Source organism: Vanellus vanellus, assembly GCF_965231255.1.
Source record: "Vanellus vanellus genome assembly, chromosome: 2".
Classification (NCBI taxonomy): domain Eukaryota; kingdom Metazoa; phylum Chordata; class Aves; order Charadriiformes; family Charadriidae; genus Vanellus; species Vanellus vanellus.
In genome coordinates, this window is record NC_138906.1 from 15,519,010 (window position 1) to 15,543,702 (window position 24,693).

Here is a 24,693-nt window from a genome sequence, read left to right on the forward strand (position 1 = left end):
TCCAGAAAAATCAGATCTCCCCCTCCCGTCCAAAATTGGAAAAAGCAACTAAAGTTGGTCTTTCCAAAAAGATTTCTTAGTTCTCCAATTGTTAAAAATCTGTCCTAATACAGCAAGCAACCCAAACAGATGGCAAAAGAACAAGTAAATTTCATTTCCCCTACATCGTTTCAGACAGAACATCATGATGTGCACAAGTAGACAAAGCATGGAGCGATTAATTCACAGACTCCAACTGAACAAACAACTCTTGCACAGTTAGACCATCACCACAGATGAGGAAAACCAATTTTTTTTCAGTATTCAATAACCAACATGACAGAACTATAGCCAACAGAGTAGGTTTGTAGATCAGGCTACAAGGCTCACACACAAGACACCGCCTTATGCAAAACTATCCATTCTCCTTACAGAAATATAACATACATGCTGATGCAGGTAACTGGGAAAGACATTTTATCTAGCTGGTCATGCCTCTCCATCTGTCTGTTTCCATAAGCCAAAGCCAAGAAACTCTGAGGAAAAACATATTTGGAAACCATGGCAACATACCATTTTGGCTGGTAAGAAGTAAGCAAAGAACAGCCATCGCTGCTGCTAATAGAAAAAAATATATTTGTTTTTTCAGAAAAGTTTACTTATCGAGTTCTTCCAAAAATAATCACCCCAGACATCCAGACATCAACATACAGTCAAAATTATCTTGTCAACTAAATGCCTTTCCTATGCAGGAATAGAGAGAATGGTAGAGGAAATAAGGAATCAGCAAATGTAGTAATATATCTGTTTTAAACCAGGGCACAGTACAGATGGCTGTAGTGACACTGCCAAGACCAGTTCTTCATTGCCGTGGACACTGCACAAGCTTAATTTATGAACTGCTGGATGCCTGCACAAGAGAACTCACACAACAATGCTGGCCAAGATGGGAAGAGTACTCAGATACAATGATAAGCCGAAGTAAAGAGCTACTTACAGGAGACTTAAAGATAAAATAGATAAATGTAGTGACCTTTTATGTCATATCCAGGCTGAAATCAACACATGAGATGCTGCATTCCCACACAGTGTTCCCAGTTTTAGCTGACAGCAGTTCCTGAGGATCACAGGCAGCTAACAGGATGGCTGCTCAGAAATGCTGTAGATCTGTGCCTTATATGCATAAAGGACTAGAAGTAAACAGTTAAGCTGTCTTTGGTAAATTCCAAATTAAGATCCCCTCTACTAACACAGAGATGACCTTCCTTGCTACCACTTGGATTCAACTTAAAATCTAACTTTTCTGGCAAGCAATAACTTTAAGGGTAATGACCAACATCCTGAGAAAGATTTTGATGTAATTTTTCCTAAGCAGAATTAGAGAGAACACACAGACTTCACTGCAGCAAAAGATGTGTGATATTTTAACTTACAAAGTTTAACTTAAAAGAAAATAAATCAAATTAATGAACTAATAAATTGGGTAAGAAAAAACATTTCCAGGAAGACAAAGCTCTCAAAACAAAGGTTTTGAGCCAGAGTCAGGAGAGACTATGAAGGCTGACATTGCATCCTGAAGCAATGCCTCGTTATGGCTGAGAACTTATTTAACAAGTTAAATTATCTTAGATATACAGCACCTGGTTGAGGCTACAAATATAACTTATTCAAAGAAAAAGCAGCATAAAACAGAACTCTTCTATGTTTGGCTCATGCAAAAGCCAAGTTTAAATTATGATAAATGAGATTAATTAAAAGTTTTGCAGACTGTTAATTCAAGCACATTATTGGTGATACTCTCTGTTTGATTTTTCAAAAGTAAATATTTGATTGAACAAGAAAGCAAAACCTGTGAATTTCATTATTCTTTTATGCACTTCCCTGTCACTATGATTTATAGCTATGTTCAAATGAAAACATCCTCAATTAAGAGGTAAGAATAACCTCTTGCAAGACATTGCTAGTAAAAGTACAACTCTGGTTTCCTAGAGGAATCTATAACTAAGAAACCTAAACTTCTAATTTCTTAGAAATCCTAAAGGTTTGAAGGCTTATTAGAACACACTACACCACTTCTTTTTAAGCCTTGAAACTGCAAATATGTATATATTTTTAAAACTAAACCTAAGCCAAACCAAAAATACAATTAAAAAAATTTAAGAAAATAATTTAATTTGGTCAAGGATACCTGACAGATTTCGTACTGGATAAGCATCATTTAGCATGACCACAAGCCCACAGAAAAGAACACTTCAGATGCTGGACATCATGAAGTAGACGTTTATTTATGTCTATACCTTACAGAATGCATGAGAAAAGCAGCTTAAGAGCCCAAGCAAAATTACAGTCTATGCTATTCTATAGAAAGCAGAATTTCTGCAGGCAAATTCTGCTTTCTCAGTGTTGATAATTACTTTAGTTGCATAAATTAAAAGTAACTGAAGAATTCTAAGGGTGACTAGAATACAACTAGAGAGGCACTCTATCCTTTTTTATATGCCATCGCAATGTTTTAATAGATTTCCTCTGTTCTCTTGTTTCAGGAAAAAAACCCACAACATTTCTGTTGCAATTTTCCTGTCATTATGTCAAAGGAAAAATACCTGCATTTCAGTGTGCCTACACATGAAAAGACATGAAAAGAATAACTGCAGGAGTGAAGGTTTAATTGATACATAATTGATAAAAAGAGTTGCTAGAAAGTTATCCCTCGGATGATATAAGATTAAGTCCAAAGAAGTTATGGTGAGTTATGCAACAGTTTGAACATGAATATAGGAATAAAAAAAAAAAAATCTAAATATATATAGAACAGAACTGTGAATCTAACTTTTAACTTGCATTTGGATGAAATGTCAAATGTTGGAGACCATGATTTAGGTTAATTCTGCAGCTAAGCGTTCTTACTTGGCAATTGGAGAGGAAGAGACATAAGAAAGAAAATTAAAAGTAAAGCAATAATTTCATACTCAAACCTTACACTTTGAAAAAGTCTAACTCACTAATTGTCATTCCATGTAATGAATGGCACTAATACATAGCAAATAACAGTAATTTGAAACTGCAATGATTTATAACACTGAATGTTCACTCAAAAGTGTCAATATTTTTCATTTCACCTGAGCCTCACCTCCACATTTTTAATGCATAGGAGTTCTAGATAGACTTAATCTAGCAACCAACAAACATTACAAGAAACAGACTAAAAGTTTATAACACCCATGTTAGGAAAAATTAAATATAAAAATTAGAAATACAGAAGCTCTCATTCTTCTTCACCATTCTACTTCATTATCGAACTCTTAGAAACAAAGTTGTTCCTATATATGTTCTCCAACATCACATAGTATCTTTGCAAACATACTGTATTGCCCTGTGTTAGTATGATACAGGCTGGTTGGCATGGCCATTGCAGGAATTCCAGAAGGTGCTCCTTCATCATCTGACTTTTCTTCTTCTTCAATCTTCGGTACTGCAGGAGCATCTGATGAGAGTTCATTCAAAATTTTTCTAAAAAAGAATGTAAATAATTTTATATATATGAAAATCCATATCCACAAGAAAACAAAGTCACTGGCTTTTATCAGACAGTTTTGCTGTAATATATAAGCTGCCTTTAAAAACCAGCAAAACCAAAATAAAAAGTCCTTACCGGTATGAAGGCCTTCTTGAAAGTATTTCCCTACGTTTTTGAGAATCAATTATCCCTTCTGATTCTGCAGATTCATCTGCAATCGATGCTACCTGTAATAGTAAAGTTTCTGAAATTCATAACTTTATAAAAATAGAAGATAGCAAGAGAGTAAAAGATTATTTTCAAAGTTCCTTCCTTGTTTGCCTACAAGAAGTTTGTCCACTTATTTAATCACTAATCATGTGATCTTGGACTTCTTTTTCCAAAGCAAATCACAAATTATGAGGTTAGCAACATATCGCCACTTACATGACATCTTCTATTTGAAAAAGAAAAAAATCAAAATAATCCAGGTTACTACTTTTGTGAATGACACCAAGAAAAAGTACTGAAGGCAGAAGATTAAACATTAAATTATGCATTTAAAATACAGAATACTGCAATAACGCGCCTTATACAACAGTATACAACACAAAAGTCTCTTCAAAACCACACCAAGGCTATTTAGAAATAATTTTATTTAAATACACACATTTATTACACTTACCAACACATGTTCATAAATACAAATACATTGCTTAGCAATAATGTGCAAGTTTTAGAAACTCCTGACAAGTTCACAATGTCTCATTTTCTCAGACCGCTATTAGTAGTATTTTCACAGGTTCTTTTTCTCTTAAAATTACCCAAGATGACATTAAGGCTTAGAACTGAATCACACTCTTTATCAGCAACTATCCTACTACACAGAACTGAAAGTGATTATTGAACAAGGAAAACACGCCATTTTCTTCATTTGATTAACTACTCAGAACTATTGGTGTGTAAGATTTTCAAACTGAAACAGTGCAGTAAAGTTATTGTGGAAAACGACCTTTCCACTTGAAGACAGACTAGACTGTGGTTTCAGACTAAGCGCTGTGTTAAGCTAACACTGAACAAATATGAGTTAAGTAACTAGAAGGCTCAAATGTTCGACCTGGGTGCAGTGGAGGCTTCCCTGCAGCTCGGGGAAGACGACGACAAGCTTTAGAACTAATGCAGCCACCGGGCCTGAATGCTCCATACTAGAAACAAAACCTGCATGACCCCAAGAAAAAATGACTGGCTGGAAGATTCTGGAAATTTATGGGACTGGGTCACCCCAACTCAAACTTATAAAACTACACCTTGAAAGAACTACAGCTGTTGCAGAATGAAATTGTCTCTTCACTTGTTAATTTTACTACATTCCAGTTCTGTGTAAAGATATTTAATGTAGCCTCATTTTGCGAAGTAATACGTAGGAAATGTCATTAAAACTCTATGCTTGCCTAATGAAAAAAAAGACCACCTAGAAATAATGAGAGGTACTTCTGCATGTCTACAGATGTATAGCTCCAAACTGGACTTCAGAGCTGACTGGCAGACATACAAGAGCTTCAAGAAGTTTGTATGCATCCCTTTGCAGGACGTACCGATGCTGAACAGCAAAGGGATCTTCTTAAAGGTGTTTCTTTCCAGTACCCTACAATGATCTGCTTGTGAATCGACCTTCAAGCCTCTGGCATAAGACTCCAAAATTAATATAGTATTACACAGCCGCGAGTCTGGGCATCCTATCTCAAAACAGAACTCTCATTCTGCAGGGGGGTTGGGAAACCATAATAATCTATTTGGCTCAGGACAAACAGCAGGAAAAGACGACCTTAGTGCCTTTAAACTTTCCCATTCCACCAAGGGTTACCAATAGCCACTCCTAGTTTGTAAAGAGGGCCGAAGAAGTCAGGAACAGTTGTACTTTTGGAAGAAGGTAAGGAAATCACATGACAATTTAAATATTTTAATGTGGAAGAGGACATTTTATGCAAGAAATTTCAAAGGTTCTGAGCTTCATCAAGACAAAGAGATAAATTAAATGTTTCAACTTGTACTAATAGCAAGCAACCATGTTCACAATGCTAACCAATGGAAACCACTGTCATTTTTTCCAGGGTATCATTCAGAGTTCAACTTTACCATACCACTCTGCACTTGAACAAATTTAACTTCAAGCTCATGTTAGACTGCTGATTCGCGATATGTTACAGTGAGGAGCAAGCAGAAAAGTCAAATACCAATCTGAACTTCAAACCTTGCTACAAGTAAAACAACATTAACAAAACAGTAAGGAACGTGACACAGATACGCATTTTTTTCATCCCAAAAGCAACAGCATTACAAGAAAAAATTTTGAACACCTTCCAGTTTAAAGCTGCAGGTGTTTGAGGGAGAGGTCATGGAAGCTTTAACATCACCCTTCAGCATACTTTTTTTTTTCTTTAAATTAGAGTAAACTAATATCATTTCCCAAGTTCCCCACTGTCTGGCAGAGATAGGATATCAAGTTAAAGCCAATTGATCTGGAGGAAATGCCAGGTGGCAGGATAAAGTACGTAAGAAGATCACAGAAGGGCTGAACAACTTCTGTAATGGAGTCTTTTACAGCATCTCCAAGCCCTTCTTGTAGAGTCACCTTATTTGCCATTAGCATGCTCAAATGAAACCAAAGCAAAACTCTCGAACTAACTAGTCAGTATTAATCAGGACACAGCTTTCCTGTCTCTACTCCTTTGGGAAAAGGAAGACAGCCAGAGTTCACTCAATACAACAAACAGTCGACTTCTATTTGGTAAGACACAGCAGCAGCTGGCAAGAGATTCCAGACAAATTGTTACTTCTGAGCTTTGCAGCAAGTCCTCTACTTTTTGCATGTATGTCCTGCCTATACCGACTTGAAGAAAAGCAGTGACAGAAAGTGGGAATGACTGTAATATGCTTATCTGATAAAGTTCACTCTGGCAAATTACAGTTAGAAATAATTCCATTTTAAAAGTATTTTTTTTTAATAGTCTGATTTGACTTCAAGTTTGACCAAACCCAGGTGTCTTGCCATCTTCTGCCCTGTTTCAATAGCGATCGAGAACTTCAAAACCTTACCAGGTCCCATCATCTACACCTACTGCTTACAAATAAATATTCAGTATCTGGCCACAGTTTTATTCTTTTTCTCTAATCTCCAAGATAAATCATACATATACATGCCTTTTTATTTATTATACTTGAAAGCTACTAAAAAGTCTCAAACATTAAAGCTAGCTTCTCAAGAAGACTGACAACACATCTTTTTCTTAACATGTTGTAATGACTGCAGGTAAAACAGTTGACATCCAAAAGGTATACAGCCTCTCACCAGAGATATCTATTCTATTTGCAAAAGGCAATTCAGTTGACATTTCACAATCAGATTTTAGGAAAACTAGAGCAAAGGCATTCCTAGCTACAAGAAAAACACCAATTGGAGGCCAAGTCATTTTCAAAACACTGCAAGTTCATTCTCTCTAGTCTTTTTCACTATTTAGAAGCTCTGAAAGCTCTTAAGCATTTTGCACCAGTCCTTGTTTTCTAACATCAGCAATTGTAAACATTTGAAGATTTGCCAAATAAATGTTATTTTGAGGCTGCCTGTATTTTTGGTCTTTACATATCCACACCCACAAAAAGCAATACCAGATGCTCTAACATGGCCTGCTAAAAACAACAAGGAATCACTTGACTATAATATGTTTACTTCCATTACATCCAGATGCTCTCCAAAAATACAGTATGAGATACTTGCAAATTTGTGAGTTCACAGTCTCATTAGAAACAAGATGTACATAGAATTTAACAAAACAGAAAACCTGCAAGATACACTAAAGGCGACATCATTACACAAATTTGCTGTTGCTTAAGTTCAGAGTTCCACAACACAATTTCTTAAAAGATAAACAGGAAGCATTAAGGAATCGCTACACAATGCTCGTAGAGCTGCTACTGGTTGGCAGTTTGCCACCTTCCCCCCTGCCATTTCCCATACCTTATGAGTACATCTTGCAGCACTGGTAGGAATGAAGATAAACTGAAGATGGGGTTGGGGGGAAGAGTTACGAGACACCAAATATTCATGAAAATGTAACAATAAAAGAGCTAACCTGAACAGCTTGCATGTGTGGTGACTGAATGACTGAGGGCTGTGTGGCTTGAATGACACCCTGGACATGAACAGTTTGACCAGAAGGCAACTGCACTAGAGTTACAGCTGGAGATCCTCTTCCAGCACTTGATGCAGCTACAGAAACCTGCAAAAATTATAATCATCGTGTTTAAGTAACATGCCTTAAGACTTCAGCAAATCCTTTTAAAAGTGATACTAAAACAAACCGGTTTTGATGCCGCATCTAAAATAGCTTAGATGTGTATAATTATCATGCACAGAAAACTAGTTTTACTAGTAAAAGGTTGGGGCGTACCTTTCCAAACGCTATTGGAAGCTTAAAACTGTCCCCTAAAGATTGCAAATCTTTCTTACTTTTTTTTTTCCTTTTCTTTTCTTCTCCAGTGACTTCATGTTTTCTTTTCAATTAAAAACAACCGTAAGCTACCACACACCAAATCTGCTGTCACTAGCATGAAGGTTAGGAAGAACCTCAAGAAATGTAACAAAAAATATCAATATTAACTGAAGTGGTATGCTGCTGCGACAACATACAGGGCAGAATGCTCTTAGTCAGAAAAAAAGTAATAAAAATCCAGAAATGCTTTGGGTTTGCTCTGTTATTAGGCAAGAAGTTTAGTTTGATCTTATGCTTTTCAGATAGATGTCTCAAGAGACACGAGACCTTTTCAGACAGCAAAAAAAATATTAAATAATGCAATACATGGATTTGTAAGTTGTTTTAGTTTAAGAAATCCTCTTCTTGGATATGTATCTCTCTCTTGAAAAACAGAGTTGGAGTGTATCAGTGTTTCAAGGCAAAAATAACAGCTGTATCTTCTTTAAGCCTAGCACAGCTGAAGAAAGTGTTTTGTTTAGGAATAATCTGATCCCTTTTTCTGGTGACATTTTAGAGCACACACAGTTCCCCCAGCCCCTGGCTCTCAACCATCAGTACAGAGGATGAATGGGTTAAGAAACAGTTTAACACCTACAGGCTAAGAAATAGTTCCATATTTATCCTATTACTGTTAATTAACAGAAACAAATACTGAAGCAAAGGGAAAACACTATGACTGTTCTCAAGTTCAGTTGTGATAAACATTTCTAAACTCAGAAAAGGAAGAGAATGACAAACATAATTCATAAGATAAAAAGAGACACTGTGCTTTCCAAAGTAAACTGCACTGAAAAAACTTATTTATAAATTCTGCATGTACAAGAATAAACCCAGACTCATATATAAAATTCTGGTATAAATCCCTTCCTTGCTTAGTTCAGCCCCAAAAGGTATCTGGTATGAACAGTAAAGGTAAACAGACATGACAGTGAGAATAAAAGCGTGATGAATGCTGAATATAAAAAGTTAAAGAAAGTTTTGTATTTTTCTGTATTCACACTTATGTTTTTTTTGAATTGCAAATATTAAAGAAGCTTTCATTCCTGATCCATAAGCCATTGCTTGTCTGGGAAACATTCCTTTCTTGAGGCAAGAGAAAAATTTTAACTACTATTAAGATGCACTACTATCAAAAAGACCAGATGTTGGCTCAAATTATCTTGAAGAAACAATGTTTCTAGGAAAGAGACAGGATCTTGTCAACATTAACTGTGTAACTTGTTCAATTGTTATAGGAAACTGAACCACTTTTCAGGAAATAGAACAATTGAGGACATTTCAAACCCTGAAATGGAAACGGTCATTCCTTAAATGGCATTAAATGGCAATATGTAAATAGGACATACAAAGCTTCTTCCCAATCTATAAAAGAAACATTAATATTATTATCAGAAATTTATCAGAAACAGATATTTGAGATTAAGATCTAGAAAGTCTCGAGGATTTGAAAAGTATGATTGATTTTGTGTAAAAGCTGACATCACCCTAAACCCAAGCTTCAAGGAAAGAGCATGGAGCAGTCCAAATGTTTACAGAATATATGCTAACTTTTCAAAACATTACAAGGGAAATTTCACCAAATCTTTCAATTTACTGCTATCTTTGTGAGAGCTGCAATCTGACACAATACTCTGTGTATCAGAAAGAACTTTATGAGTACTATACGCAAAATACAAGGTGAACAGTTTATGAGTTTGTTTTTAGTACACAGCGGGTCAGGCACATATAATCAGGAAGTAATCCAGTACTCAAGATTAAGAAACACCACATTCATTTAAAAGCTCCTTATTCAGTATAACCACACAAGAAAAAAAGAAAACCACACTCAGCTAATACTCTATTAGACTAAAGTTTTCAATATCGCAAGAGAAATTGTTTTGTCCCCATTAATTCAGATAAGAGATTAAATGGGGAAGTAGGGTTGAGGGAAGAGGAGATGAAAGTGTTTTAAAAATGATTGGTTTGTTCATTTATATCTATTTTAAATAGCTCAATTCGATTTGATCACTGTTTGCTGAGTTTCCACAAATATCCGAAGATTACACAATGTATAATCTATGAACTTTACTTTAAAATGTCTGTTATTCTTTTGTATTAGGTTTGTTTCTACAACTAAGACTGAAAAAAATCTTTCCAATTTCATGTTCTGCATCTCTTTTATAAATATTAGAGATTATTAAAACAATTTTGATCTACATTTCCCTTTGCACTGTTTTCAAATTGAATGGTCCCGTGTTAACCAAAATACTAAAACCTTTTGATGCTACCATGCATAAATGTTGACTGAAATAGACTTGGCAAAAGAATTGCTTTCTGACATCAATGATGAGCAATGCTACCTTTAACATCATTACTTCAAGGGCTGTCTGGTACAATGACTGAAAACAATCCACAGAAGCAACTGAGAAACACAGAGGGTGAGGGGAAGCTTAACACATTAAGCACCTGGTAAGCAGTGTGAGGGTTACATCCCTGACAATGGCAAAGAGGCTTCAGATGTTGTGATGTCTTTTTTCGTTCTATCCTCTTAGCTATGCAACAGTCAAGTCTAATAGCTTCAAACACCAACCATACATTCTGTCATAGCACTATGGTCCCACACTTCATATCTTTGGAAATGTACATGATCTCTCTTCGAAGAGGGGAGATAGAAGTCATCAGCAAAAAAGATCATGATCTTCATACTGAGGCACACATTATTCCAAAGAAAGAGCTTACTCCCGTTATCTGACTTCAAGATGCATTTCCATCTGAACAGTTATACTGTGGATGTACGCACTTGTGTCACCCAAGGTCAGATAACTTTTCCCTAAAGAGTACTACAGAGGTTATGGTCACATTCAACCCCTCATACCTCAAACATTGCTGATACAAAGTATGCAGTACACAGCTCCATCTGATTTCTGTCCCTGGTGTGTAGAATCTAAATACTACAAGGACTCCAGAAGTAAAGTGAAAAGTATTTCTTGAAAAGGAATAAACAAGGCAAACCTATTCTCAATTCATCTAATAAAAGAGCAAAGGACTGACCACACTCAAGCACCATGTATGGAAAAGCTTAGACAGGGAAGTTTTGGTCAATTCCAAAGCTAATACCAAAGCAGCAACACATAGTTTTAAGGAAGACAAGGTTAGGCTGATTTCAGCCATTTAGTGACAACGTACCCCTGAGGAAGCAGAAAATGGTGACAAGGCTGCAGGTTTATAATGCTCTAACATCAACTTTACGAAACATCCTGGACTTGCATTTGGCAGGCTGGTTTTAGAGCCATATTTACAACTGCCTGGCAAACTTCTACAGGGCTCCATCTGTTGGGAGCAGGATTTAAGACAAAGTCTGATGCTGAGAGCCCACAAGGAGAATACCCCTTAAGCACTAAACCTGAGCAGTCCCAGCTTGCAACGGCTATGCACTCCAGGCTCCAGAAAACTCCCTCTGCTCTCTCTGACAGGAGTTCTCACATTGTAAATCCTGACCCACGTCTAGTTCAGGGCCAGCACTGACAGCTCAACGGATGGTATCTCAGACCACAACAGCAGCCAGCTCTACTGATAGATAGAACATGACAAAGTTTACAAAAATTGACTCAAAGAAGAACTCATCAAGGACGTAGGATTAAAGAAAAAAACAACAACCAAAACTATTTTGTCAAATCTGAAAAAGGTCTAAGTACATTCTTTTTACATTTTTATAGAACTATTTTGTGTAGGTGAGCGCAAGGCAACACAGAATACAGTATGGCCTCTAGATCCTGCAAAAGGAACATTTCTTTTTGAAGACCAATGCAGATGTTAATTGTTCCAAGATACAAGTTTGACTATCATAATCATCAGAATATTTCAATCCAAATTAATTTCTTTTTAAGACCAGCTCTTTACGTATAAGAACTGTGAATGTGAGACAGACTCATGGAGCCCATCTCAAAACAGGTTGTGAAATTTTCCACCCTGCACCTTTGTTATTCCCTGAAGAAATGGCGTCAAGCTTCTGGACACACAGGTGTTCTGTACACTTCCAACAGCTTCTAAAGATAACCACCAAAAATTTTATAAATAAATATTTTCTTACCTAATTCTTTTGGTGGCTGAATCACTAAAGCAATATCATGTCAATTCATTGACTGGCTGAAAGTGAGGGATGGAAGAAATTCAAATATAAATGCAAACTTATTCTATATTAATTAATTTTATTTTTAAAATGACCCTTTAAAGACAGAAATTGAATTTTTTGCCTCCATGGATGAAAAATGCATCTCATTTTTGCTAATTTCTAATTTACTAATGTTGACTTCTGCAGAAAAAGTAATTTTACTTTCAGCACCAAAAAACTGAGGCATATAGCAATATCTATTACACAAGCTAGGGAAAAAAAAAAAAAAAGAAGATACTATCTTTTCTCTACTAATAATGTTTAATAGGTCCTCAGCACTGGAGGCTATCCCATCACACCATAGTGCTTCAGCCCAAACATTCTTAATGTCTCCTCTCCCCTCCCTCCCAACACGGCAGAATGCTTCAGCACAAAACAATGTCTGCCCTCTAGAGATTATTATCTTATTGAATACCTTGTCTGTCTTTTTAAACCTAAATGGCAGGTATTTCTGTAAAAAGCCTGAACTCCAGAGGGGGAAAAACAAACCCACCAAAAAAAAACCCACAAAAAATACACCTACTAGACAGTTGTATCCCTCAGGATTTTGCTAGTCACAGTTAAACAAAAAAACAAGCAAATTATAACCCATGAAATTCCATCTGAACATAAAAGAACCCCACCTTTTTTACTGTGAGGGCAGTCAAATACTGGCACAGGTGCTCAGAGAGGCTGTGGAGACTCCATCCTTGGAGATTTTCACAACCCAACTGGACACAGCCTGCTCTGGCTGACCCTGCTTGTGCAGGAAGGTTAGACAGGATGGTCTCAAGAGGTCCATGCCAACTTCAACCATTCTGAGATTCTTTGATAATACACAGAAAGCCACAAATTGAGTATTAAAAGATAGTGTATTGAAATGCTTTACTTCTGACTGAACAAAACCAGGGCTGAACCAACATTCAGCTGAAAAAAAAAAACAAAACCACCAGAAACAAAAACCCCAGAGATATCTGAAAAAGAGCCCTCAGGTTCAGTGACCAGGCGTTTTACCTCTTGGTAAGAGCCAAGTCATTCTTCTTCTGTCATATTCCTGCAAATTTGCAAGAAAATTAGTAGGAGGGGTGACTGGAAGTTGGTGCAAGGCACATTTCAGTCACTTTAAGTGGCTGTCTTCTCTTAACTGCAGTCCTCCAGAAGCCAAAGAGGGAGAAGGAGCTATCTGTGCCCTTCTGTAACAGTCAAAATAAACAGATGCTGGACCAGCAGCACAGACATGAATGAATTCCTCACAAACACCATGAGTTTCCCACCCCATACCAGCAAAAGCAGATGAGTGGTGTCCCACACCTCTTAACGTCCGCCTCTACCCCTCACCATGACAAAGCATCTCACCTTCAGAGCCTGCCAGGCAGGAACATAAGGTAAGAAAGTCCTCCTCATCTTAAGCCCAAGAAATGTCACAATAAGGCCTTTCAGCAACAAGCTTTCAGTCAGAGCCCCGTTTTACCAAAAGAAATGCTGTGGCAGCTCGGCCTCAGGGCGCGAGGCTGTGGGCAGGGGCTCCCCAGGCAGGGAGGGCGACGGCGCGGCCTGCAGGCCCCGGCAGTGAGGGCAGGGGAGCGGAGCGCCCAGCCCAGCCCAAGGCACTGCCCGGCGGCTGAGGTGACAGGCCTGTCCACTGGAGGCCTCTCAGCCTCAGTATTTTTCACAGATTGGCACACTTGCATCAACCCCACTTTTCCTGACAGCCCAGGAGAGGAACATCGACTCCAGCTATGAGCGCCCAGCAGCTCTGAGAGGTCCAGGCCGGCTCTCTAGGCTGTCTGACCAAAGAGGGACTCCCAGATGTAAACTCTGGACTATTATACTGAGCCCTCAAACTGAAGTGCACATTTCATTTTAGGGCTAACTGATTGAGATCCATCGGTACTTCAGAGTTATTAGTTTTAACTGAGAGAACCTTCATACACAGTACTCAAGCGTTACAAAGACAGAAAGTTTTCCCTGGGGACTCGGCAGAAGCCCTCCTACAGCATCAGTAACAGCTTTGTCTCTAAATCAACATTAAGAATCCCAAGTAACAGAATTCACAGGTATTTTTTTTCAGAGACTACTGCACAAGCCGATAGATCTTACATATAAATCGTCCTACGAAGTTAAAAGTCAAAATTGGAACTGAACTGTCACAGAAAGAAGAAATGAGGGGATGACATCAACAGAGCAAACCAAATAAAACTCTTGATTTCATGATCCATTCTTAAAAAAAACCCAAACAGTATTGCCAGTGCTGCAGGTATGAAAACCTCAACAAATGCCATGGGTAACAAAACCAACAAATAAGTGTTCATAAATATTTTGCACTCTACTTTGTGTCTGAAGACCTGACAAAAAGCAGCTGCATTCAGTCTTGAAAATATACCCATAGTGTAAATCAAGTATCTAACACACCAAATACATGGCATCAAATCTTACCAAGTAATTTCTAACTTCTGGTGACCAAGTAATTCTGTAAAATGATTTTTAAAATCAGTTCCTTTCTTTCACAAAGGGTTTTTGAAGATCCTTCTAAGGGGTCTATATAGCTTCCTGAAGCTATAAATCTTAGTACTGGCATTAAGACTATTTCTCTTAAGTGATAAATGTTTCAGTGCATATTTTTAATGTTTGAGAATTATTGTTACATCATCTTTTATGCATTAAATACCAAAGAAGAATCCAGGTACATCTACCATACAGAACATGTATATTTTTAGAACTCCAGACACTGTCATCGGATGCACAGGGATGAAACAAAACAAGCATACGTGCAAAATGTACTTGCAAGAAGATGCAAATTCTGTACAAAAACTGGAACTAGGAAAGAACCACCGTTATTTGTTTTATTTTTCATTTTTGTTATACACACATCTTCAAGATACACACAAGCTATGTTTGATTTTGCAACTACCTCAACTCTTTAAGACCCTATTCCCATCTCCATAACAAACATAATCACCTTGGAAAAGTTAAAGAAAAAATGATTATGTGCCTACCGATCACTCTGAAAAGTGTTACCTTTTCACAGACCTGGTGTTATACTAGCACCTTCTTAAATACCACAGGCATAGTTTTCAGTATACCTTTGCTAGATTTTTCCTATTTAACAAGACATGTAGAACATGAGAACTCCATATAAATTGATAATTTAAAAATCACAGCAGTTCTGAATATCACTTTATTGATTCTTCTCATCTTTCCACATTTTAACTTACCTCAGATCCTGAGGAAATCTGACTTCGGCCTGGCTGATTTTGAAGGCGACCAGCATCTCTCTCGGGTACAAAATCCACTGCATTGTCATCCGATTGTGATTCAACCATTTCCATGGTCATCCGTCTAAAAGTAAGTAAATACACATCTAAATAATGCACTACAGGGAGGCATATCAGGCATTGAGGGAGAAAACATCAATTCCAAACTATTTTATACTTGGAGCAGACAACTAACAGGAAAAAAAATAGATTTCTCTCAAAACTGTCAGATTAACTGAAGTCCTTTCTTCCCAATCCCCCATATTAAAATATTCATTCATATAGCCAGGAGCTCTAAAACAAGTACTTTGGAAAGCTGCAAGGAGAGGCAGGTCTGGAAACGGTTCTCAGGGGAGGGACAAGCAGAGTCCTGGGGTCCCTGCAGTGTTGGCAGCGGGGCTGGGAGCACAGCATGGCGGAGCAGCCCACCAGCACTGCACACAGCAGGTCCCTCGTGCCTCGTGTCTCCCACCGGACAAGGCTCAAGTTGACCAGCAGCCATGTTCTGCTACAGGCCTCTCAAACTTTCTGAGATACCGACCCTGGGCTGGGATCTACACTTGAATTGTCTGTAAACTACTCGCGGCTCAAGACCCACAATGATTCTTCTTGTTTTGCAGGTTTAAAAGTAGGGTAAGTTTCACAGAAGAATAAGCAACTCCCTGACTTAAACTATGAGTTTAAACTCCATAGAGAAAGCTTCCAAATACATCTGCTATATAAAAATGCAATTACCTGACAGTTGCTTTTCCATATTTCTTGGCACATTTAGTCATAACGGAAGGTGTGTGTTTTAAAACAAGAGCTTGGTTCTCTTCGGCTCCCTTTCTCTCCTACCAAACCCTGCACTGAAGGTGCAACAGGTGATGTCACAAACATTGCCATGGCAACAGGTCAGTTTACAAACAGAACAGAGACAGGATAGGGTCAGGCAGAGGCAGGCAGGACACCCGGCAGGCGCACTCCCACCTACACCTTATTTACACAAGGAATTGAGGCCACAAAAGGAAGACGTGATACAGTTGTGGGATTTAAGAGGCAGCAAATCTCACTTCCTCGGGTTCAGTTACTGTAACTAGGGGATGGCAACCCTGTCTAAACTCAAAGTTCAACTATTTCAACTGGCTGATAGTTACTGCAGTTTCTTCTCAGATCTTACACTGACAGATGGAAGAGACGGGGAAGAAGGTGCTTGACTCCAAGGCTCCTGAATTTAATCCCACGTGTTAAAAGTTAACTACATTAAATCAGATTAAATATAAACCAAACTCCTTCTGTGGCACTATTTTACAGAATATTCCATAGTCTTTGAAGAAAACTAACTTTTTTCTAAAAATCACCCCTTTTGCCTAGAATAAAGGCATGAAAAGGAATCTAGTCAAATGATTCAGAAAAGCGTTATTTCTAGCTTCTATTCCTCCAATGGTATTCTACTGACCAGACTTAACAGCACTACAGCTAGTAGTAGCCAAGCTGTACGCAATTCAAGATTTTATGGGTTAACATTAGTATTTCTGCCAACAGAAGTTACATACTCTATGCCAGTATCAATTCAGATTAGATTCATAAGGCAACATTTTACACCTAAAATTTTTCTACATTCCTGTCTTGTTAGTTACCACTAATTACCTTTTTCTCTAGACACAGTCTTAATTAAAGATCTACTGAAATTCACCAAAGTAGAACAACTCTGGGGAAGAATGTTTTCAGCAAGCTTTCCACCACGATTTTCCATAACAAGACATTTATCTTATTGAAACATTTCAGTTTTATTTATGCATTCAATATAACAATAATAATTTTAAAAGTAGAAAAAAAAATATCCCTCCTCAGTAAACTAGGACAATCCATAGAGTCTCAAACATGAAAGCTCTCATCTGGTTCATGCAAGACTGCCTCTATAAGCTTCAAAACAGCTCACGCACCAAGGAAGATTAATTAATGGATAGGTACTGGCAACATATCATTCTCTTCCTAAAGATGGGAATATAGTCAGAATTAATTCATTTTATACAGGCCTTGAAGTATTTTCTTATCCAAAGCCATCTGTCACTGATAACCTACTGCTGGAAAAAAACAAGTACTTTTATTCCCACTGAATGCATGCCATAAAAATTTTATCTTGAAAGAGCCATTCTTCTTGTAAAAAATAGGGTTTCATTTCTAAATTTTAGCTTAGTTCTTCACTTCCTGAAGAGAACTTGAAAAAAAATTGTTTACTACGTTATCAGGATTTTTCTCCCAAAGTCTTTTCCTCTGCTGTGCTCCATTAACTGAGTTTGCACATAGCTATGAAAAGAACATCAGTGCAGCAGAAAATCTAACAAAAAGTTATCCAAAGGACTGTATTTTTTAGATTATCTATGTTAAATTAGAAAAACAACAGCAAGTATTATATATGCTATTGAAATGACAAATATAAATAAGACTTATGACATACATGAAAACCTCAAAAATATAAATAGATTTTCCATCTATAATTGTGTATGTTCTGGCTCTTAACACAAATTATTGCCTATTTTAAATCTTTAGCAACATGGAGTAAAATCTGAAAATTTGTATATTGCTTTTAATTAGCTGCCTTTTTTTACTGCCATAAAATGTAAATGTTACCCCAGAACACAGCAAAATACTCTTTCAAGATAAGCTAAAATCTGCTTCTTTTTGACAACCTGGTAATTCCAGTATGTTTATAAACAAAGACTTGACTAAAAATGCTGTCCAAATATAAAGACCTAACCATAGTCTTATAAGCCCAAAACAAAAATAACAAAGGTCATAAGTAATTTTAAAAGACAGGCTAGTTAGTTATCTTGGCATAAAACTTCAATGAGAAAGATGACTAAAGACAAAATGTAGCACATTAGTATCATAATGTTGGAAGATTATGAATCTTCAGTAGATATAACCATAGGCGATTGCTGAACTTGCAGATAAAGGTCAGTTGCAGCCATTTGAGCGCACAGGGTTAGAAGCGGGACAGCTGCACCAGGCCATGTCACTTCACGTGGGCTCGTGCACAGCTCGAGATCATGCATGCTAACAAACTCCTGAACGTCACAGTCCAGTCCAGGTTATCACTGGCTTTATTACACTCTCATAAACTCTCAGACTCCTATAACCTGAGGTGTACAGGTTTTGTATTTCCCGTATTACCTCAGATATAATTTTATCATTAACACATCAAATTGTTTTTAATAAAATACAGAAAAATACAGAGCAAGATCATAAGTATGTTTTTTCTAAAATATCAGTAATACAGACTGTGGTAAGAAACAGTTATTAATCCAGTCCAGAAATTACCAACATAAACAGTTTTTGCATGTAACACACTCAATCAGTCTACACTGCAAGCAAATTCTAACATATTTATTGTTCTTACATTTCAAAGTAAGAAAAAGGAAAAACCTTTGCCAAGCACTTAAAATCCTTTATAGAAGTGCATCAGTAATAGTACCCATCATACTTTAAAGTCTACATTACCTTCCTCCTATTTTAAATGAAAACTAAGCAGTTTTGAGGTATATGGTCTTAGGTCCTGTTTAAAATTATATAATGTTTTTCTTCACTGTATGATTATATACAAGCTTTAGTCTTATATTCAGTAGTAATACATTCATTTCTTAGATTTTCCACCTTGGTTGCTTACCATCATTGCACAGTATTTTTAAATATTAGGCTGGATTTTTACATTAATAAACAAGTTACACCTCTTCCCTCCCATAAAAAGGGGCAAAAATGGCTTTCCATAATGTACGCAAAGACACCTACTTCTTCCTACAAAATAGCAAAGAAATCTTTGGGATCTGACAGGAGGATTAACTGTTAACTAGCTAGTAACATCTCAATATACATTAGCATGTGTTCACTATAGTCACTGAGACTAATACACCATAGGTCAGTAACAGGTAAACACTGATTAAGAAGATGCACATCAAAAGCTTCTTCAGTTGATATCAGCACATCCCTGATGGGACAATACAGATAGACAGCATCAGCTAAAGGAAAACATTGCCCAGGTGACCTAGAAAACTGGAAGTCATTTATAGCTAAAGGTGTTAACCTTTTATATTTTTGTCCATGGGAAAAAAGCTAAGGACAGCATCCCTATTAAGATGTGTTCTCGTGGATTAAAGAGCACAAAAAATCCTTTCAATCCCCTCCAATACTGTTGTTTGTTTTACAAGTACATCACTAAATATTAATACAAATATATAATGTCTGCTGGTGAAATTAAACTGCATAAGCAAATTGATATAGTATTTTGCATAACTGGAAATGTGCGCCTGTCTAATTAAATACCCAGAGACATTTTAAAGACAACTTTATTTCAACAATACGTTATACAGAGGCTGTTTACAAAGGTGGTTTATTACAAAGGAAACTGTAAGGGGCTAAGAAATATGTTTCAACCTTTGCTCCAAATCTCTTTGAGGGCTTTTATTAACAGGGAAATTACTAGAAAGCACGGACGTGAATTTACAAACACCTATTTTTGCATTTATTGATGAGCTCACTGTGAGTGTGGAAACTCTCAGAATGCACCAGTTTCAGAAAAGCATTGTGTTTTCAAGTATGAAGTCTATAATCTGTTTTACTACAGTGCTTTGTGAAGCACACCAGCCGGCAAGGTGGTCACAGCACGGAGCCAGGTAAAATGAGCGACAGTGCAACAGACCAGATTCTGACAGTGGGATCTTTCTGCTAAGTTTTCAGCATCAGCAGAATACTTCTTAGTTTCTTGCATCTCCTAAACTCTAACATGTTTCCTTGTTTTCCTCCCCATCCTTTTCTTCCTAGAATATTGTATCAAAACCCTCAAAAAATAATTAAAAATCCCAGCCTGCCATTACTGTAAGCACAAGCACGCTACCCACCCCTCTGCACCGGCCACCTCAATGATCCTGACAAGACGGCGCCGAGCCTGCTGTGAAGAGGACACACGGTCCCTCCCCGTTTAGAAGAAAAGCCCAACCAGTCCCTGAACAGGTAAGAAGATCATTTACTTAAGTGCCGGTACCCGTCGCATCGTTTAACGAGACACGCTGGTCCGCTCACCAAGATTCTGAAACGGCACTGGTGGATGCAGACCAAACCCTCAAACTTTAAGCAACACGTAGGACCCACGAAGCCCACTGTGATGCTCTCCTGCCTGTCTGCCTGTCCCAGCTCGGACAACCCTACGGGCAAGGATGTGACCAGGCCTACCGAGCTAAGGGGGAAAAGCCATCAGGCACCACGGCCCTTCCCCCCGGGACAGCGCTCTCCCCTCAGCCGGGGCACCCCGCCGGCAAGCCGGAACAGCACCCCGGAGGTGCGGGGGCCCTGAGCGCAGCGGGCAGGCACGCTGCCCCGTCCCCTCCTCCGCCGGACCGCCGACAGGCCAAGGCGAGCCGGTCTCCCTTCCCAAGCCTCGCTCCGCAGGAAGGGCCCGAGCCGCAGCCTGCCGGGACCCGGCGGGCACACCTCGGCTGCCGGGCTGTAACGGAGCAGAGCGCTCCGCACGCCTCGAGGCCGGCCGACGGAGCCGCACCGGGCGAGCGGGCCCCGCGCGGCCCTCCTTAAGCGGGGCGCGCTCCCGGCCGCCGGCGGGGACGCGCCTCCGCCCCCTCCTGCGCGCTCCCGGCAGCAGGGGCCCAGCCGAGCGGCACAGCGCCCCCCTGCCTTGCCCTGCCCTGCCCTGCCCTGCCCTGCCCTGCCCTGCCCGCCCCTCGGCGCTGCCGGGGCCGCCCGCTGCCCGCTGCGCTCCCCCGCTCCCGGCCCGCAGGGGGTCGGGCTGCGCGCACACGTGTCCCCGCCCCCTCCCGCACTCACCCGCCGCCCTGTACGTGCTGCCCCCGTCACAGGGGGTGGGGAGGGGGGGATTGGGCCGGGCGAAGCTGCACGTCGGCCTCACGTCAGCGCTGATGCAGCCGCGCCGCCGCGGGGGCGCTGAGGAAATGGCGTCTGCGGCGACTCCCAGCCCCAGCGGCCCTGGAGGGAGGAGGAGCCGGAGCGCTAGACGGTGCCGCCGATTGGCTACAGGGCGCCCAACGGCTGGCGGGCTGGCCAACTGCCGGCGCGGGGCTGCCGGCGGCGCCTCTCATTGGCTGGGGGGCGGGCCCAGCCGGCTGGTGTGGGGGAGGGGCGCGCCCCCCATCTGCCGCCGGGGCTCTGCAGGCGGAGGTTTTGTGGAGCCGCGGAACAGCCGGTGGCGCCGGGCTGCTGCGGCTCGGCTCGGCCCGGGGCGCCGTCAGTGGCGGCCGGGGGAGGCGGCTCCGCTCCCCGGACGCGGTTTGCGCTCGAGGTGTGAGATAGCGGGGGCGCGGTGCCGGCCGCTCCCCGTGCCGGCCGGCCTCCGCCCATAAGGGCGATCGGCTGGGCCGCGCTGGCCCTCGGCGGAGCGCCCTCCTCGCCGAGCCCGGCCCAGGCGAGGCTGGAGCTTTCCCCGAGCCGCCCCCGGGGAAGAGGAACCGGTTGCCCGCCCTTGGCGGTGCCGGCGTAGTGAGGTGCAAGGAGAGTTGCCGAGGGCCGGGCAGGCAGCTGGAAGGCAGGGCCGCCCCGCCGAGCCGGCGCCCACAGCTTGGTCTTAAATTCTGCTTGCCGAAAGCACGTCCCTTACATCGGTTATTCCAAATACGGTGTATTTTTCCTTTTGAAGTATGACATGGTGTTTTGTATTCATTCAGCTAAATAAATCAGAAATTGACAAGAGATAAGGAACGGGAGTGACGCGCGTGTTTCCCGGCTCGCTGCCACGGGATACGTTCAAATGTCATGAGTCATGTTTGGTTTGCGCTGTATGTTTGAGCGTTTCTTGTTCCAGGAAGTATAAGGTTCATATTCTCAGCCTTAATAATATTAAAATGCCATAAATGCTTGGGCCCTAAACTCTCTTACTAGTGGTCTTTTAACGTCATCTGTTTTATTGCTGTGCAGTATTTTACAAAGTAGTGTCAGAACGGATTATACTACAGTACACTTTAAAGTACATGTCTATACATCACTCCACTTGTATTCTGAAGTTATGTTTACTTTTTTTTTTTTTTTCTTTTTTTTCTGTGAGAACCTATTCAATAGTATGTTAAATAAGAATGAAAAACCTACGTTAATTTCACATAACTCATTGTGATTGAAGAATTGGAGGATGTGTGTGTCAGGATGGTAATATATCTGTGAAGGTCACATACTCGGTCTTATTTGTGGAATGAAGAAAACCTAGATACTGATTTCCTGTGTTTAAAAAAAGCCAAATAACTCTTATCTTTGACTTCATGAAAGATGAATTATATTTATTTGCAAAACTTTTTGCTTTTAAGCATTTAAGTTTGTTAATTTGCCTCACAGAAGTCATTTAACACACCCATCAAAATCATAATATGGTGCAAAGAATATAAAATTTTTAAGGTCCGTATTGCTTATGCAAGTTTTCAGTTTTTATCCTACATTTCCTTTGTTGAAATATTGAACAACACCCCCTTCCTGGTTTGAGTTCTGTTTCCCTCTTTTTGTTTGTTGCATGTATTCTAGTTTGACAGCTAACCCGTTAGGTACAAAATTGGTAGGCCCATTCGTCAAAAGATGTGCTTTACTAAGAAAACCTCTGGTGACTTAGAAAATATTTGACAGAATAATAAGATAATCAAATGAGCGTGCAAGTGTAAAACTACTGAGAATAACTCTGCTGAAGCCTTTGGAAAAAATCCGTCTTTGCATAGTATACTAAAAAAGCCAAAAGAGGCAGTTGTGATACTACTAGAACCTCAAAAATATTTTTGCAGGTAGAAATCTGGTTACAAACAGGAAGAAATTTCGAATCAGTGTGTTAAATAAGGGAAACCACTAGAATAAGTTATTTTTAAACAAGCTGAGAATTTCCATGGAACTCTCACAGTGTGAATTTGGAAAAACAGTTATTTTCTATTAGTTTCCAAGTAAGTTATAAGCATCTTTGAAATGTTTAACTAAGAATTTATTACTCTTCTCTCTGATAATTTAGTGAAGTGTATCAGAGGAGTGAGCGAACTGCCAAAGGGATTTAGTCCTTGGTGATATAAAGGCGACTAACCAGCTTCAGCTCTTGACAGGGTTTACTGAAGTCGGTCAAGTTCTGTCAGGATTTACTCTGGGCACAGGGCTGGTGGGCTGGAAGAGGAGTGCACAGAAGAGGAAGTGTTGTATTCTTACGGTGACAGGGGTGGGGCACTATGTTTGTTAGCTGAGGCCAAAATGACCTTTGCTACAAAAGTGTGTCATTTGAACTAAAATAATTCTAAAATGGTTCTAATTCAATTGGTATCAATCCCTGATATGAACCAATTTAATTTCAAATGCTAAAACCAAAAGCAATCCATAAGAAGACTGCACAGGTCAGGATTCTTTATGATTTACCAAAGATGGTACTGAACATATATTTGAAATCCAGGCACTTTGCTGCCGTCATAATGACTACCTGGGCCGTCTTTTCTCTTTAACCTGAAATGTCCAACCTGATGCTATGTCCTGCAGATTCAAGGAAGCATCAGTGATTCAGTAGCAGTTACCTTTTCATTGTTTCTTGGCTTTGGTGGGCAAAGTCTGAAGTTCTGTAAAGAGAAGTTAAAAGTGTAACTGAAAGAGCAATGTCAATTTAAGCAGCCCAAATCTTGTTCCCACCCCTTCGGTTACACTGGTAGGACTGCTTGAGCAACCCAGAATCCTGTCCCAGGAAGTAATTCGAGTTAGAAACAATATATCAAGAAAGAAAGTTTCTTTCAGCCTGGATCAGTTCTTAAGTCTGGTCCACTGCATCCTCACAGAGAGAAATACTACCACCACTGAGGGGGGGTAATATATGAGCAAGGAGTTTGAGCAACTTCAGCCGGCACTGACACCAAAAGAAATGTGATGCTCTTTGCAGAGAACATAAATACTTCACCAATGTGTATTAAAACAATCTGAATGCCATCTATGTAATCTTCAGACAACTGATTTTACATATTGGGTCTTCACAGCTATCTTTTAAATTGATTTTTTAAGGAATAGGGTTAAGAGAACTTGGTGCATCCAGTTATAGTCTTATGAAACACCTAAGTAGTTTTCTTCTAAAAAACTTCATGGATTGTCATGGCATAAGGAAAGACAGAAAGGGATATGCTACTTACATTGTAGATTTCTTTTTAGTTCGCATTCAGACATTTGAAGATAATATAGGTTAGACTAACAGAAAAATAGACTGGCATTCTCATTAAAATAATACTGATATTTAATAATGTCGTGGTTTAGGCCCCACGTTCGAGCCCCACGTTGGGCGCCAATTAATCTGTCGTGGTTTAGGCCAAATCC

The 24,693-nt window shown here is 39.6% G+C and overlaps 1 protein-coding gene across 2 annotated transcripts in view; it reads right to left on the reverse strand.

Annotated features, from left to right (window-relative positions):
- The window catches only part of CREM (cAMP responsive element modulator), a 34,044-nt gene extending 12,704 nt beyond the window's left edge, over positions 1-21,340 (reverse strand). Inside the window, exons 1-5 of one of the 2 annotated variants that reach the window (XM_082478975.1) lie at positions 21,205-21,340; positions 15,352-15,475; positions 7,606-7,752; positions 3,632-3,723; positions 3,344-3,489 (exon numbers count right to left, since the gene is read on the reverse strand). In XM_082478975.1, the coding sequence (XP_082335101.1) occupies positions 3,344-3,489; positions 3,632-3,723; positions 7,606-7,752; positions 15,352-15,471 (505 nt within the window). In that variant the 5' untranslated portion in view covers positions 15,472-15,475; positions 21,205-21,340. Of the gene's footprint in view, positions 1-1,012; positions 1,081-3,343; positions 3,490-3,631; positions 3,724-7,605; positions 7,753-15,351; positions 15,476-21,204 lie in introns of those variants that run through there. The other variant, XM_082478977.1, reaches the window with a different exon arrangement.
- Positions 21,341-24,693: the final 3,353 nt, after the last annotated feature.